General features: G+C 34.5%; 3 protein-coding genes across 4 annotated transcripts; 1 reads left to right on the forward strand and 2 right to left on the reverse strand.

Annotated features, from left to right (window-relative positions):
- Window positions 1–203: 203 nt before the first annotated feature.
- LOC130821202 (cytochrome b-c1 complex subunit Rieske-4, mitochondrial-like) lies at window positions 204–3614 on the reverse strand. The gene is made up of 2 exons (XM_057686884.1): window positions 3226–3614; window positions 204–1128 (listed from the first exon to the last, which is right to left on the reverse strand). Exons 1-2 carry the CDS (start codon window positions 3398–3400, stop codon window positions 479–481), a joined length of 825 nt encoding a protein of 274 aa, XP_057542867.1. The 5' UTR covers window positions 3401–3614; the 3' UTR covers window positions 204–478.
- Window positions 3615–5039: 1425 nt separating this feature from the next.
- LOC130821363 (N-alpha-acetyltransferase MAK3) lies at window positions 5040–10545 on the forward strand. Its single transcript, XM_057687096.1, has 4 exons — window positions 5040–5348; window positions 5445–5565; window positions 8767–8822; window positions 10075–10545. Exons 1-4 carry the CDS (start codon window positions 5163–5165, stop codon window positions 10315–10317), a joined length of 606 nt encoding a protein of 201 aa, XP_057543079.1. The 5' UTR covers window positions 5040–5162; the 3' UTR covers window positions 10318–10545.
- A 116-nt stretch (window positions 10546–10661) lies between these two features.
- Window positions 10662–17074, reverse strand: LOC130821362 (uncharacterized). 2 transcript variants are annotated; one of them, XM_057687093.1, is made up of 5 exons: window positions 16914–17074; window positions 15063–15475; window positions 13651–13767; window positions 13439–13569; window positions 10662–12076 (listed from the first exon to the last, which is right to left on the reverse strand). In XM_057687093.1, the coding sequence occupies exons 2-5, from the start codon at window positions 15420–15422 to the stop codon at window positions 11248–11250; spliced, it is 1437 nt and encodes a 478-aa protein (XP_057543076.1). In that variant the 5' UTR covers window positions 15423–15475; window positions 16914–17074; the 3' UTR covers window positions 10662–11247. The 2 variants fall into 2 exon arrangements, with proteins under 2 accessions (XP_057543076.1, XP_057543077.1); XM_057687094.1 differs by having other exon boundaries at window positions 10680–12076; window positions 15063–15332.
- Window positions 17075–17978: the final 904 nt, after the last annotated feature.

Consider the following 17978-nt stretch of genomic DNA (forward strand, 5'->3'; position numbering starts at 1 on the left):
AAGATGATATCTGAATAACCATAGTCATATGGGTTTTAAACTTCTACCGTTCTACGTATCCGCGAATTGCAAATTGAAAAAAGTCAAAAGCAATCGATTTTGGGCTACTTTTTGGCTTGGGATAACTGTGAATTCAAAAGGCAAATTAACTGACGTATTATGTTACAGCGATTATGTACTACTAATATATTCAGACAAGTGCAAACAATAACCAATTGTAGCAAACATTTATACAAAGCAAATTGCACTGCAAATTATTTCATGAATAATGCCAACACCAACTCCACCAGTTACAAGTTACAAACTCAAAATTACACAAGCATTTCTTGGCATGCTTTAAAGAAAATAAATTTATCTGGAATTGTCATCAGAAAATTTCCGAAATCCAAATTTCAGAACTAAAAGAGTACAAAAAAGAATTCTAAATATCATCATTATCCCTGGGGGGGATAGGAACTATCGAGTATCGACCTGTTCCTTAACCAATCAGCAGCTTGTTTTCTTCCAAGAAAGAGTAAGTGGGTACCTCGAGATTGTAAGGAGCAGGACCCTTGCGAATTCTACCAGAGATGTCGTAGTGAGAACCATGGCAAGGGCAAAACCAGCCACCGTAGTCCCCAGCATTTGGCAAGGGAATGCAACCTAGATGAGTACAGACACCAATCACAATAAGCCATTCGGGGTTTTTAACTCTTTCTTCGTCCATCTGTGGATCCCGGAGAGATGACAGGTCAACACTGTTCGCCAGCTTAACGTCATCTTCAGTTCGGCGCCTGATGAAGACGGGCTTTCCACGCCACTTCACAGTCACAGTAGATCCTGGCTCAATGCTTGAGAGATCAACCTCAATTGATGCCAAAGCAAGGACATCCTTACTGGCAGACATACTCAGCACAAACTTAAGGACAAGCAAGCGAATAAGGGAAGCATACACAAATCTTCCTCCGGTGAGAACGAAATAAGCAAATGCTCTCTTGCTGGGATCACCAGGTGGATATCGCTCATGATTGTATTCATCATAGATTATCTTTGATGAAGGGTTTTTAATAGCAGCCACAGTAGCGGGAACATCAGGGACAATCCCCATGCCGTGCTCGGCTTTCGGAATGAGATGTTCAGTGGCAAATCCTGCAATTTAACAATCAAAAGTCCAAAAGATCAATACATTTATTCACCACCAAAAGTTCAATAAGAGGGAACGAAAATTTGCCAACAACATAATACAGTGGCAAAAACCATGGAGAAGGACCAGCCAGTCTAGTATACTATTATTCTCACCCAACATACCATCAAAAGAAAAAAAATCACACCAAAGTCATGCAAAAACCACATACAAAGAACAAAAAGTCTCCCAGCAACTCATCTCTCACCAACTTAACAAGTCATTTATATTGCACTAGAGAATAGTACATAAGCTCGTCTCTTACCAACTAAACAAGTTATCCGGAAAACAAAATACCATTGTAATAATTACAGTGTAATTACCTTCTTACATATAGCACCGGATAATAGTATTTAAAAACCACACAAAAAAATGATACACTAGCAAAAATATGAAGCATATTGCAAAACCAGAGACAACAAGACATTATACGTTTTTCTTTTAAAAAAACCCCTACAAATATCAAAGTCAACAACGAAAGCTAATGATAGCTATAGATCCTGTATACTTGATAACCAACCCTAACTGCCCGTTCCCATATAAAATAAATCAGTCGTCAAGCAACAAAAAGAAAAATGAGCTGACAAATAACATCATTCGTACTCACACAAGTAACATGAGAGCAAAAAGGACCTTTTGCAAACACAACAAGCTAATCAAATAGAAAAAAAAGTACAAGATGTATCTTCATCATCGTTCATCCTATTCTCATCAATCATAATTCTTAGCAATACTCCACATTAAGGCAATGTTCAAGCATGTACTGTAAGGATACTATTAAATTTGTGCGGACTTGCAGATATGAATTCTATATTATCTATCCAATTTTCATTAAGCACACTAAAATAACGTAGGAGTGTCAATATTAGCAGTTCATGAGGACCAATGACTACAAATACTCAAAAGTTATTTTTACCCGAGTAAAGAAACAAGGGGCATCAAAAAGCTAAAGCACCTTCCAGAAATTAAAGGAAGCATTTCACAATACACCTGTAAGCTGTAATAGAGTTCTTCTTGCCTTTAACAATGCAAGAATGATGACAATAACATCGTATAAAGACATAATCTTTACAAAGTATTTACACACCAATGAAAAACTCATTCTAAATAAACACCCCCAACAACAATGCAAAAAAGGAAAAAAAAAATCTATAGAATAGCATCTTGTGTTATTACATATGACATCTTAACCTAAACACATGCTGCTAGAAAGAAAATAACACAATTTTAATTCAAAGAGTAATAATGCCCATAAAGAACCACCCAAGAGCGGGTAAAAGGTAAAAGAAGCCAGGCTCATCTCAAAGACTTCTGTGTTGTATTTGGAATTTGGATGAAATGAAATGGAGAGAAAGGAGAAAAAAAATGGAAAGATACATTTCCTTCATTTGGAAATCAAAGAGTATGAGGATGTAAATAGAGGGGAGAAATCCTTCAAATTTAGTACAAAACAAATATTTACTTTAGTGTAAAGATTTAGAAGGAAAATAAACCATTCTTCCCTCTCCTCCCCTCCCCCTGCCTTCCCTTCCTAACTTGTTATCCAAACATACTCATAAAGAAATTCGAAATTGGTTTGATGAACTAATTCAAGAGACTTCTACCTAAACAGCATTTGATCATATAAAATAAGTCAATCACGGAAGTTCATAACATCAAAGAGATAACTTTAGCCCCATCTTCAACAATCAATTCATTACATCTCCTATTTCGATATTCCTTAACAATTAACCTAACAAGACCTAGAAAAACACAAGATCTCCGGAACAGGCTCCAATAAACGAGTTACTGATCCCAGCCTCCATAAATTTATTCTAACGCGTTACTAAACAACGCTACAAAAAACTAAAATCTTAATTCACTTAAAAATTTCAAAACTTCCGAAAAAGTACCAAATTGCACAAATGAAAACACCAAAAAAAGACCGACAGAAAAAAAAAAGATGGTAATAGCAGCGAAATCCAAATCCGATTAAGCAACGAACAAGTCAAAGAAAACCCTAGTTTTTCAGAAAAAAGAACAAAAATTAAATTTTCTAATCAAAAAAGAAAGGAAAATCTGACCTCGGTGATGGGAATAGAAATGGGGTGCGAATCTGAAGGATTCTGATAAGGAAGTAGATCTAGAATCCTCGTCGGAAGAGGAAGGGGGCTTAGAGAAGACGGAGGAAGACGAGGCGGCGGGACGCCATGAAGGGGAGGAGAGAGAAAAGAGTCTCCTTGCCGCCATTCGCAACATCTTCAAAGCTCTGATGATGGTATGGATTTCTTCCTTGAATGATGATTGTGGAAGAGAGAAAGGAAGAAGGGTTGGGTGGTGAGATGAGCTGATGCGTATGAAAGAAAGAGAAAAATGAGAAAAGCGAAAGATTGTTGGAGGAAGTCGAGGAAATTAATGCAAAAAATGGAGTATTTTGTAAAAGGAAATTAATAATTCACGACGTCTACAATAACAATTGATCAAATGCAAAAAATGGAGTTAATTAGGGTGTTTTTTTTTTATCATAATTTATTTATATATTTTTTTTTGAAAAAAAAAACATTTTTTAAGTTAATTTTTGACAAAATGAAAAAAAATTGACCAAATGAAAATTATTAAACATGCTCAACTTTTCTTTTCAATAATATGTACTTCATATAGTTTTTTATAAAAAATTTAAGTTAATTTTTGAAAAAGTTTACACATATTTATTTTTTTGAAGTTTACGTGTATATATATTTTGATTTTATGGAGTATTTTAGAATCAAATCTCGTGCACTTCTCCTTTTTTCTTAGTCTACCTTATAGAGTATTTTAAAAAACTTTAAATTATATTAACTTAAGTCAAAACACTACTAAAAATATTCAACCAATATTATTTTGTACTCTATTTCTAATAACTATTTTCAAAAGCTAATAAAAATATGTTTTTGACATAATGCTCATAAAGAAAATTCATAAAAGGATTACCTTCAAAACAAGGTTAATTTCTTGTAGAATTTTATAAAACATAGTTTAGTTAACTAGTGATAATTACTAAAACACAAATATCAATTATATCAAGAAAATTTCAGATGGTAATATCAAACTTTTATGAAACGCTAGTGGTAACACTTTTATGAGATTTTTTCACATGGTAGCATCCAATTTATCCCTTATCTAACTATCTAGCATTTTCCATTAAATTCTTGTTAATTTTCGTTTAATTTACCATTTTGATGTTTCTAACATGTGAGAGTGTTGATGAATTAAACGGTGAATAAAACATCAAAATGGTGAATTAAATATTTGAGAGCATAAAAATAGTTTAGATACGAGTTGAAACGTAAAAATGGTGAATTAAATAGTTTAGGACAAATTATAAAGACAACAACCAACAGTTAATAAAGGTAGAAACGTTAAAAGGCCGAATTAAACGGAAATTGACAAGAATTTAATGAAAAATGCTATAGCAATTAGATAACGTATAAACTGAATGGTACCATGTGGAAAAATCTTATAAAAATAATGCCACTGGTGTTTCAAGAAAGTTCGATACTACTACATGTAATTTTCCATTATGTTATTATAATTTATTTTGTAACAAAGTTAATTTTTCAAATAACATAAATTATTTGACTTAAAACCTTTAAGAAAGAAATAAAACTGAATAGTAAAATACGAATAACTATTTAAAAAAGATAATAAAAATAGATTTGAAATAATTTTTTGGGAAATAAATATAAAAATTTCATATTTGAAATTTATTTATATATAAAATTATTGTTATATAAAATTTTCAATTGCTTTTTGTTGTATATTTGATAATTATGTTTTCTTAATTTTTTTTAAAAATTTGAATTTTTTTAATTACTAATCCATCCATAATTAACTGTTGTTTTTTTTTTTCAACTCAAAAATAAATAAACTAAGAATCCATTGGACTCCCAGTTACAATCACACGACTCTACTCCAATCGGGGCTCTCCGCCGCTGAAACCGTCGGCAGAATCAGAGGAGCGAGTGAAAGAGAGAGCGTAACAATGGCAGATGTTAAGGAAGAAGCCGAAACGGCGGAAATTGATGCATCAGAGATCGAATACGTTAGCTATGGAGGTGAACATCACCTTCCTCTAATCATGCGCCTTGTTGACCAAGAACTCAGCGAACCCTACTCTATCTTCACTTACCGCTACTTCGTCTATCTTTGGCCTCAGCTCTGCTTCCTCGTTTGTTTTTCTCTTCCTTCCTTTTCCGTTTCTTCAATCTGAAGTATTGTTTAATAGTAATTGTATGCTTGATTAATGGTTGTGTTCTCTGTTTAGGCGTTTCATAAAGGAAGATGTGTGGGTACAGTTGTGTGTAAAATGGGGGATCATCGTCATACTTTCAGAGGCTACATTGCTATGCTTGTTGTTATTAAACCTTATAGAGGCAAAGGCCTTGGTATTTCCTTATAACTTTCTTCCTCGTTGAATTTTGCTACATTGATTTGATTTTGAACCAACTCATTGGGTTGATGATGATTATTGGTTACTTGTATAGTTGTATGTTTGATATGGAGTTATTGCAATGACTCTAGTAGTTCATTTTTGTTTCTTCTTCAAATTTGGAACTGCCCATGTCTAACCTCCAAAGATTTAGGTTGGAATTGCCACTTGTTTCAAAATTCACAAGAATTATTCAAAGAAAGTTTTTTTATTAGGTAATCCATAAACTTTGTTGGAAGAATTTTAATGGGAACTTTTAGTGGAAGCAATAAATCTGATGAGACAATTGATCGAGCATTCGAGGATTAGAAAAACGGTATAGCACATGGTTCTCATTGCTTAAAAAGGCATATGACAAGGTAAAAGACAATCTTTGGTGGGTATTGACTAAGAAGGGTATCCTCACGAAATATATTAATATAGTGCAAGATATTATCGATGAGTGAAGATAATGTTAGCACATGTGGAGGGATGATAAAGGATTTTCCATTTACAATTGGTCTTCACCAAGGTTGGACCCTTATCCCATCTCTTTTTGGTATATAAGACGAGTTGATTCGATCTTTTTAAGATCTATATTGGTGTATGTTGTTTGCTTACAATATTTTTTTTTAGTAAATGAGACTTGAGAGGAGTATATGTGCTGAAGGAATATTGTGACTTGTGTGCACAATCAAGTCTATGCATTAGTGTGAGTGCATAGAGATGAAATCAAATGGGTGTGTTAACTGTTAAGTGTGTGCATTGAGTATGCACATTAAAGGGATTTATGAAGATGTTTAAGTGGGATGATCAATGCTTGAAGTTATGGAGGTGTTGCAGAGTGACTTAAACATATGAATTATGATATAATAATGCATGATGAATGATAGTTAATGAGGAGTTATAAGAGTTGATTATTATGATTTATTGTTATCCTTAAAGTGTGTATTACTTATTAATGTATTTACCCCTATAAAGAGGAAGCTCATATGCTCATAGAAATCATCCACAAAAATATCCCTAAGCTTAAACACATAGCTTAATCTCTTCTCTATTGTAATTCTATGTTTTGAGAGTTCTTTGAACTCCCTTGTGATATATAAGTGAGATACTACACACCATTGAGGACGTAGCTTATATTGGGTGAACCTCGTAAATCTTTATGTCATTTTATTGCATTTTTATCTCTTACAAACGTTATTTTCATTGAAAGTGTAATTTGCTCATCACGGGACTTTATACTTTGATCTTGGTGATATTAGAGTTTGAAATGCATTGTTTGAACTCTAATCTAGCATCGTTTTCAAAATGCAAGTTAGAATGATGGAGAATAGTGTTGGAGTTATAAGGGTTTAAAAGCACAAATGACATAAGTAAAGGCACTATAAAGTTGGAAGATAAAGGCAGTGTGCTAAGTGAATGTTTTTTAATACCTTAGGTCATTCTTCCAAAGTAGTGGAGATTCACTAGGATGTGAACCATATGATTAAATGTGGGTGGAATAGTTGAGAGAAAAAATTGTATATTATGTGATGGAGGTGTACCCCTAAAGATTACGGGTAAGTTTTTTCATCGACTAATCATTGGACTAGTGCTACTATACTTCCTTTGGATTTTTTAGTTGCTACACTTTTACTTTTCAAGTTATTCAATGCATAATTTTAATGCTCATTATCTTTAGTTACATATGACTAAAAGTTTTAAAAAGTTAATATTATATATATATGCATTAAGACGAAATATAGAAGATTTCATATGACTATATTTAACTTTATACACAAAGAAGTATATGCAAAGGAAGATCAATTGATGAACAAGAGTTACTACAAGCACTATAGCAACTAAAAATATCCAGAGGAAGTAGATCATAATGTTGAGCTCTTAAGAAAAATCTTTATAGAAAGATGAGGGTAGTTGAACTGCCGATCCTTAGATGGATGAATGGTCATACTTTGAAGTATAAATTTCAAAATAAAGACATAAGAATATGTGTACACGTCACATATATTGAGGATAAGATGAGTGAGAATGATGTAAGCGGTTTGGGCATGTGCAACGACGAAGTGTTAGTGAGTTGATATGAAAGATAGAAAGTTAATACTTAGCATTAAAAAATTTAAAAGCGAAAGGAAAATCAAAGATGACTTGGAGGGCAATAGGCAAGATGGGAAAAGGATATAAAGAATTTAAATTTAAGAGTTGAGATGATAGATAATTGATAGCATTGTAAAAGGAACATTTATGTTGATAACCATCGGGACTAATTAATGATTATAGCCGAAATCTTTTGGTATTAAGTCTTTAGGCATTGTTGTTGTTTAGTTACTAGTTTTTTTGTACTAGATACGTTGGCAATCTAAGATGGCTTATGTCAGGCCGCGATCTTGATGAAGTATGTAAATGAAAATCTTTCTTGCTCCTGCAACAGTCTTGTTGTCGAGCTTTTTTGTCATTATTTGTATGTTGTGGAGATCGTTGCGAATGGTCATGCTCTAAACTGTTTAGCCAAATAGAAGTTGGAGGCATTGTGAACTTCTGCATGATATCTTCCTCTCTCTAATCACTCAGTTAAGACTTAAAGGGGTTGAGTTGACTGAGCAAATAGCATATCGTGGATGAGTAATGCTCATACAAAACTTGTTTAGTCCATTATCTTATGTGCTTCTCATTGGGATTAGGCTGTAAGAACATGAGTAGGAATTTATATATTTTTTTCAAGAGATTATTTGAATTGTTTGTGATGGATTCCAATATTAAATGTTTCCTTGTTTCTCAGATGTCTAGAAATGACAATTTTCTGGAATTGCAAAAGATATTACATTTGGATAAGTGTTGCATTCTCATTTTAGAACTTGATTTGGGAGATGGATTTTACATTTGCTAATGTGATAAATTAAATACCTTTGAAGCGAGGAAATTCTTGTGTTGGGCGTACTAGTTTTATTGAAGAATATTGCAAGTTAATAGAGCACTAAAATTTAGCATAGCATGACTGGTAGATTCTGCTACCCTGCATTTTGATTGCAAGTTTACTGTTGGCCATTAAATTTACTGTTACCTTTCTTTACAAGGAGTTTGTTCAAACATTTTAGATTTGGTTCTCGATGGTGCTTTCTTTATTTATATACGCCTATTAGGTTCTTTGTTTTCATTCATCTTTTTTCTGGTTTGGCAGCTACTGAACTAGTTACAAGATCAATCAAGGTGATGATGCAATCTGGTTGTGAAGAGGTACTTCATCTTCTTAGCAATATAACAATTCTTTGTTGTGGCTAGACACTCAGCTGTATCCCCATTCACCTAAGCTAGGTTATGACTTATGAGCAGGGTATCAGGTTTATGTGTACTATCAACTACCAAGTACCAACTTTTTGTCTAAAATGTTTGATGCACAGCGTAAGTTATGCAAATTGCTACGACTTAGCCATAGTCATCCTTGTCCAGTTGTCCTGTAGTGGCTGTTCACCCTTGTTCTTACTGATGATGAGTATATTATCTATCCCGTGGTGAGGATGATGTTGTCTTTGATTTGTGTTCTTGACTTAATGTTGGTTACATTATTAAAACTCTGCCGAATAGTTGGAAACTTGAAATCAAGAGCAGTATGTTGAGAAATGAGAACCCTTGGTTGTTTTTGCATGAAGAAGAAAACAACTTTGTTTTATGGATGATATATGCTGCATGCATTGCCACGCTGCTCATATTACCTTCTGAATGCAGCTGTAAATTATTTGAACGCACCCTCCCCACCCAAAGACGATACATAAAGAAAATCAGCCTTCGTTTTTGAACTTCTCTAATATTAAATTATGCTGATCCTGTTGGCGTTCTTTTTTCACGAGAAAAAGAATTGTCTCTTTTATTCTATATTTTCTCAATAACTTATGACTCAAATAATAAATCCTCTCGGGTTTGATCTAGTTTTTATGAACCATCTGAAACAAGAACATCCACATTTGACTAACACTGAAATTGTTTGTTTCACTGATGAGGTGCATTTGCTTGTGATGGACAAAAACATTTACGTTCCAATATTAAAGCAATCGTAAATCTACCGATCCCTTATATTCAATTCTCAGAACTCCTTTTCCGTTTTTAAGAATAAGATGTATCATTCGTTTTGTTTTAGAGTGTGTTTGGATGAAAGGAAATTGAGAGAAAGGGAAGGGAGGGATTTGGAGGGAGAAAGAATCCCTTGTTTAGATAGTAAAATGGAGGGAAGGAATTTGAAGGGAAGGAAATTGGAAAAGTTTAATGGATATTTTTTGTGAAGGTTTTAATCTCTTCAAAGCTGGAAAGATTTGAAGGGATAATTCTCATCTCCTTTCCTTTTCCTTCTATTCCTCCTATACAAATTAGAGGTATTTCTCTTTCATTTCTCTTTTTTTTCTTTCCCTCCCTTTCTTTCTCTTCAAAATTGTTATCCAAATATAGTATTAATTCCCAATGTACTAGTTATAATTATTTATTTTGTATTTTATAGGTAACTTTAGAGGCTGAAGTCACAAATAAAGGAGCCCTTGCATTATACGGTCGTCTTGGATTTATAAGAGCTAAAAGGCTGTTTAGATACTACTTGAATGGGGTAGATGCATTTCGGCTCAAATTGTTATTTCCTCGTCCAGAAATGCAACCATCTTTTCAGACATTCTCGAGCAAAGATGAGCATGATTATCATCAAATCCCGATAGAAGGTTGTTGCAGTAGTAATATCCCCTATTTTTGATTAATTGTTGAAGAACGTATTTATGTTAGGCTTTTCCTATCATTATTCATCCATTAAAGAAAAGCATCTTAAATACAACAATGTCATAAGAAGTTATTGATTGTATTTGATTCTCATATGCCTTATGTGTGAAGAAACGAAAACTTCTCAAGCTTTTACAGTGATTTTCATTGGCTTGGGGTTCCTCAACTACACTGTTACAATCTTTTGAGATTTTCTTTGTTCAAACTATAAAGTATAAATTACAAAATTAGTACTCCTTTCCTTAGAGTTTGCACCATAAGACTCAAAAAGTTCTTACATATTTAAGTTTTAAGGTGCAAATTCAAAATGACAGAGGAAATATTTTATTATGATCAATAAACTTAATATTTGACGATAATTGTGAGACATCGGAGTATAGAGTCTAAACAGAAGCCACTTGACATTTAAGTAATGACATGCGAGGTAAAGTAAAAGTATCTAAAGAATCTTCACACAGCGAATAACACAAAAGTTTGAAATCAACTGTTCTAGCGTCGGAAACAAAGGAGTTGAGTTTCAATTAGGCACAAAAATGATCTGAAAGGCCATGGTGTGTGCAAAGCACCAGCACAACTTAACAGAACACATAGATACACACACGAAATATGTACAATATGTAAAAGTATGAGCAACTTTTATGGGAACAAAACCTAAATTGCATAAATTTCTAACTACCATAATCTCTCAAATTAAGTTTAACTACACTGGGATTCAGCAAGAGGCTGAAAATGACGTAACAAGCAAGCAATTCCGTCACTAGTTTGTAGTTTGAGCCAGCAACAAATGCTTTCCTGCAGATCGAATACTATTTCTTTCAACCCAAAAACTATCTATGAATACTAGGTTAGATTTTATAGAGGCAAAAGTAATGCACATATGTAAGCTGAGTCAGATCTCTAGATTCAGTTAAACAGGAGGTGCAGTCCAATAGGTTTGGTACATTTCGGAACCAGGAACAGGAACAGGGGCAGGGTTACTACTGACGTCTTGAACATTTGTTACCGCTGCTGGTTGATAGGCGCTATAGTACATTTGATTCCCATAGTCGTAAGTCAAAGATGCAGCGTCGGTACCATAGTAATATTGATATGAATTATCAACACCCACTCCACTGTTCACTGATGGTTGTGTTTGAGACAAATGTACATCACCATGGACAACACTCATGGGAGCAGGGAAGACTTGGCTGTTGTAATACGAATAAGAATCAACAACATTCAGACCATTGCTTCCAGGTATTGGTGTCTGAGGCACTGTTGAAACACCTTGAGTCTGGGTATAATAGCTATTCGGAGGATGCAAATGCGTTTCATAGACAGGCATGGACGTGTTGTAGACTCCTTGATAAGTAGTCCCTGATTGAATTAGAGGAGAAGCAGACTGTGGGTGTGTCTCATATGCATGGACGGGTCTCCCATTTACAGCTTGATCAGTTATCCCTGATACTGCTTTAGAAGAATCAGGATATCCTTGAATCTGATGTCCATAGCCCACTCCCCTTGTATCGGAACTATTGTATGAAACACGTGCATGTCTGACACCCGATTCGTTCCGTAATGACATCACTTGACCTTCAGAAGTCGGGGCTTTAGCAGCCACGGCAACCCAATGAGAAGCACTTAAAGTTTGTGGTAGCATAGAAGATGGGGGTGCCATGGTGAACCCAGTCATTTGATTTTGTCCAAAATAGCCCCTTGCTAAGGCAACTTGTGGAGCTTCTGGTGCACTTCCATTACTGTACACATAGCTATGTCAGTAGCTAAGTCATCTTCATGAGGTAAAGCAATATTTCAAATAGACAAAGCGTAAAAAGCATGCCAGATAATGAATATTAAAAGAGATACATATTCATAGTTGAGTACAACATTCAAAGATGGGCCACTTCTAATAAATTACAAATTATTCAAAGATGGCAAGTACGATAATTACAAAATAATTGCTCCGTCCACCCCCCCTGAATTTGCCACATATAACTATTTTAGGCCATCCCATTGAATCTTCTCCATTACTATTTTTGAACATGACCCCACCTATAATACCCCACTATAGTCTAGACTTAATTTCTCTTTCTTACATCAAATCCTATAATTATTTCACTAAAGGGCATGGCCCAACCAACAATTCCCCACTAAAATGCCCACTTTATCTTGTGCCATCCCCTGAGGAGCAATCTCAGGGGAACAAAGGAGTATGTGTCTATATCCATTCATTATGATCATTAATTTCTAAGTTAATGGTTTCATGTGATCGGAATATATTAATTAAATTAAATGCCCGAAAAACTTTTAGTTATTTAAACATGGGTATTAATTGAATTTTGGGAAATTCCATGTGGCAACCCTGAGGTTTTGGGTTTTCCACGTGGTAACCAAAACTTTAAAAAAATCCACACGTACCCTGAGGTTTACATAATTGTTCCACCTTGACCTTTTTGCACATAAAAACGTCAGCAAACGTTAATTTCGAAGCTTTAAGGCTGTTGTACGCCTATTTATGCGATTCATCATTTCAAATGCCATCAGTTTCAACCTTTTTCCCCAAAACATAAACCCCAACTCTACCATCTTTCATCCAAATTATATTTTTCCCCCAAATCCAAAGATGGTAAAGTTAGTGTTTACATTTTGGGGGAAAAGATTGAAACTGATGGCATTTGAAATGGTGAGTCGCATAAATAGACGTACAACAGCCTCAAAGCTTCAAAATTAACGTTTGCTAACGTTTTGTGTGCAAAAAGTTTATGGTGGAACAATTTGGTAAACCTCAGGCCTCAGGGTTGCCGCGTGGATTTTTTAAAAGTTTTGGTTACCACGTGGAAAATCCAAAACCTCAGAGTTACCATGTGGAATTTCCCTTGACTTTTAGGCTAACTTGAAACGAGTAAAGTATTTATGTATGACTGTGCGTAATATAAGCTTTCAGAATTACTTTAGCTCAGTTAACATTAACAATAAGGCTAAAATCAATGTGATCAATCTTTCTAGAATAGCTGGAGCAGTAGAAACAGTCCAAGTAACTACAAGTAAAAACCAGAAACAATTATCTGTTATTTCAAGGTCGCACAATTCACAGGATTAATTGGCCATGAGAGGAAAACCTGGTAACTTGTTGGCTTGGCTCCATGTACTTATGATACAGATTTCCCACACCACCGTGAAAGGCCAGAGATGACTGTTTTGGTGATGATGGTGCAAAGATTGGGCGAAATCGTGAAACCAATTCATTCACCTAGTTTCATGAATAGTAATTGACACAATTAAACTAAATCACTGTAATATATATAGAAGATGATGTCTCAAATAGACTTACTTGCCAACCATTAAGCTCTTGCTTGAACTTGGAGACACTGTAATAGTTTTCTTTTATGGCATCTTTAAAAGCCAGCTCTGGCAAAGGTAAACAGTCCCTCGCAATTGTGAACTTCACCTAACAAAGATTTTAGAAAAGTAATGGTACCTATAAGGGTGTAAGCAACACATGCTACAGTACATGATCAAAAGTGACTCAGACCAGTAAAAAGATCTGTAACTATGCATGCCTGTGTAAAATCACACTTAATTCAACACATAAAATACACGATACGGTCATCAGCTAATATAAAACATGTGAATTAGCATTCTGGGTTAGCATGCGAGTATCTTGCAATACAAACAACAAATTATGGCTGACCAAAGCCACTCAGCCTCTTCTGTTCATAGAGATTGAAACAAAACGACAGAACAAACACAAAAGCTCTGTACTATCTGAAGAAATTCTGATGAAAGACCATGTACTTTCTTGTAACTCTGAAAAGGTACATACATGCCCTTCAGAATTCTTCACTTACATCACAACACAACATACTACTGCCTCAAATTGCAAAATTCTCTTCTACCACTAAAAATAATCTATGGTACGGGGATTCCTATTTCACCTTAAGTACCCATGGCCATGACCCTACACTTGGAGACATAAATATGTCTGAAAATAAGCACCCGCTATTGTCCAACTTGGAAACAATTAAACAGGATCGCTCTAAGTGTCACGTACTAAATTGCCGGAAGTTGCAATCCAAATCGTATGTCTTTGTAACTCCAGCCAACAATGATTTCAAATTAGGATTTATACTTAAAAACTACATATTAAAAATTAAGTATCAAAGGATAAATTTATTAGATAAAAGTATGGAATTCATATTCAAAAAAGAGAAGAAATTCAACAATTCCATTTTTATTCTTCTTTGATGTCCAATTGGGTGCTTGAAGGTTTAAAGTGTTAATGGTAGTCCTATTTTGAAGAGCAAGACGGAGGAAGAAGGAACTATAGCTATGGGATATAATAGAAGTAATGTAAGAAGAGAGAGGACTAAATGAAAATTGAAAGGTAGATGAAAAAACGATAAAATGTGGACGGTAAAGATTATTAACTATGCATATGGAGGTTATTTACAATGCATAGGCTTGTAAGAAGAGAGAGGACTAAATGAAAGGTAGATCATCCACCCATCCCTCCCTTAATCCTCTGATTCAGACCGAAGGGTGAAAAAGAAAAATCAAGTACAGAAACGAACAAGGGTTAACATGCAAACACTAATCATCCCAAACATACTACAACATTCTATAAAAGGAGACAGTTCCCTAGGACAATAATACACCGTATCATTAAAAAATAGTAAAACATAACAAGCCAAATCCCTACAAAAATAAAGAAGTAAAGCCACAAAAAGGATAGCAACTCCATACCTGAGCAGGAAACCTTCCCCCAAAAGCATATGGCTCTATTGCCAAATTTCCGCTAGATTCAGCAACATATATCCCATAAAGAAGTTTCGCATCAAAATCAAACAGGAACAACTTAGTGTTGGGCTTAATTCTCTGTATAACCCCAATTCTTGAAGCTGGAACACCAAAAACCCTGTACACAAAGCATTCAGGTTTTGTTTCAGCATTGCACATGAATATGTATCCAGCAATCTCATTCCCAGCACCAGCTTCACCTTCCTGCACTTTGTCCTGAACAGGTGGGGGAGTTGTATTATTTGAATTGACATGTTGATTACTTGCAGACATGGAAAGATCGGTTCCATTCGAAGGCTTCAGCATTATTCAATCTGCAAGACTTCTGTATCGAGGGCTTGTGCTAGTATCAATGTGACCTAATGCACGAATTTCCCAGTGATTTAGGAAGTGAAATGACCATGACAACAATGAACATTTCCGTGAATTGAAACAATCGGATTTTAGGGGATTTGGGTGAAAATATATTTCATATAGTGAATTAACAGTATCCCATTTATTTTGCCCCACTTCAAAAAAATCTACCAAAAGAAATGGGAAGGGGGAAACATAACTGGTAAAAGGTAAGTAAGGAGTATCTTCTTTTTACAAGACCCTAAGTCGATCAACCAATACCTTTGATGTATGTGTCGTAGGTAAAGGAAATATCAATAAATTTGCATATCAGGAGGAATGAAAGATACAAGGTGAACTAGTAACTAATACACTACACATATCTTTTAGCTTTCCCACCACCAACCAAATGATGATGTTAACAAGGGTGTCAAACAACATCTTCCGGCCTCACATGGATACACTAAAACAAAAGTGAAGTCGTAAAATCGAGTGTCACTAAAAGTTCAATTACAATGAAGTAGTTCTCAAAATCTCGCACTCTTTATGAGAACCCATTCTCTTTTGAGATACTTAATCCAGACATAAAGAATGCTTCATTATTTCATACAGAAACAATGAAAAAGATAACATTAAAAAAGCGTTAATGAATAAGAATGATTTCACATAGGTCAACGCACCACTAATGCATATCGGCATTAACAATTGATCAACGCACCACAAACCCAGCAGGCTAGTAATTCAATATAAAAGATCACTGTATTAGTCATTTTGTCATTCAATGGATGAGGATCGGATCAAGGTTGTGCAAGTCATATCTCATAAAAAAGATTTCAAAGCAGGAAACCACCATTGGGAACATGAGCAAGCAGATTAATGCAAAGAATCAAATATGCCAAAACACACAGAAAAACCCTGTAACCAACCCATAAAAAGCAATACAAAACTTCTCACCACTAAAGTAGCAAGTAGCAAGCATAGCCATAGGTAATTTATAGTCAACTCTGTCCATAAATGCCGTTAAGGTTTGGAAATTACTACCATTTTAATCATTTTTACTTCTGAACCCTAAAGGACATAAAAACTTAAGAAAGAACCCTAACATTGAAGAAACAAAGAAACACTCATTCAAACAATCCAGACACAAATTTCAACATACCAGCGAACAATTACATCAAAACAATGCCAACTTTTCTATAGCAATGGAGTTGCAGTATAATTAATCACAGTAACAGACAAATTCCCCCATTGAAACAAATTTCCTTCATCCAAATCGAAACTTTCCCAAAAATAAAGGCAAAAAACGTGGAAACTCGTAACAATTTTTGAATCAAAAGAAAAAAATACAAACTGAAAATGGCAGCAAACAATGGCGATGAAAATCCCGAAAGAAGGGCAAATTTTATGAAATGATCAAAGATTTTTAATCCAAAGTTGTAAGTGAGAAAAAAAATGGAGACTTACCCAGCAGTGCCAAATGAACCTGAAGTGACGACAGACGACTAAACAGTAACAAGGGGAAGTGATAAGCAGGAAGCCATTGGAATCAAAGGGGAGAAATATGAACTAAATTTTGTGCCATCATAAAATCGGTTTTTGCCCAAACTAATCAACAAATATACCAAATTCCCCTCGGGGACTAAAATAAAAAATTTATAGACCTTTATTAACCTCACACGTGCGTAAAAGATGGTAAGATTGGTCATGGGTCGGGTTCAAATGTTTAATGGACAATCAAACACATACTTAGATCAATTAATTTTAGGAAAAATTATTATAATTAATATAATATTTTGTTAATTTCTTTATTGTAAACCCAACTTTTAGTTAACTATGCATAACAACAACTTAGGAGTATTTTCTCCTAGAATAGTACAAATATTAGTTTATAAGCTAATTTACCCATTTTTATCATATAATTTCCTAAAATTGTATTATTTATAGTAATTTTTTCTTAATTTTTTGTTGAACAACATATCTTGCCCATTTGTCATTTTCGGCTGCAATGTTTGTCATTATGTTTTGAGAAAGTTGTGCTTATTTTCTAAACTAGTAATTAAATGGACAGTATTTGTTTTAACGGTTAAACATTATTATCTTAATGACTTGAGATTCAAGGGCAAATAATCTATAATATTAATATATGATGGGTCAAATGCTCAACCTTACATCTATGTAATTTGAACCATCTCGAATATCATTAGTTAATAAAATGAGCATTTCTATATGAATGGGCTGGGTCGAGCGGGTCAAATGGACCTTTGGCCAAACTTCGGTCTGCTTTAAAAATAATGTGACTCGACCCGGGCTTTTAAGAAATTGCCCCGTCCCCCCATTGAACACTCTTTTGCGACATTAATTCAAGGTTTATGGCATTAGAAACTAGACTTCAAAAGCTTTTCAACGATATATTATATGCCTAATTCCGACAATCGAGCGAGAAATGACGACCGTTTAATCGCTTCGATTTTTAGTACATGGGTAAATGGACCCAATTGCACATATCGCGTGACCGGACCCTTGAAGAGT

The sequence above is a fragment of the Amaranthus tricolor genome, chromosome 8, assembly GCF_026212465.1.
Source record: "Amaranthus tricolor cultivar Red isolate AtriRed21 chromosome 8, ASM2621246v1, whole genome shotgun sequence".
NCBI classification, from domain to species: Eukaryota; Viridiplantae; Streptophyta; class Magnoliopsida; order Caryophyllales; family Amaranthaceae; genus Amaranthus; species Amaranthus tricolor.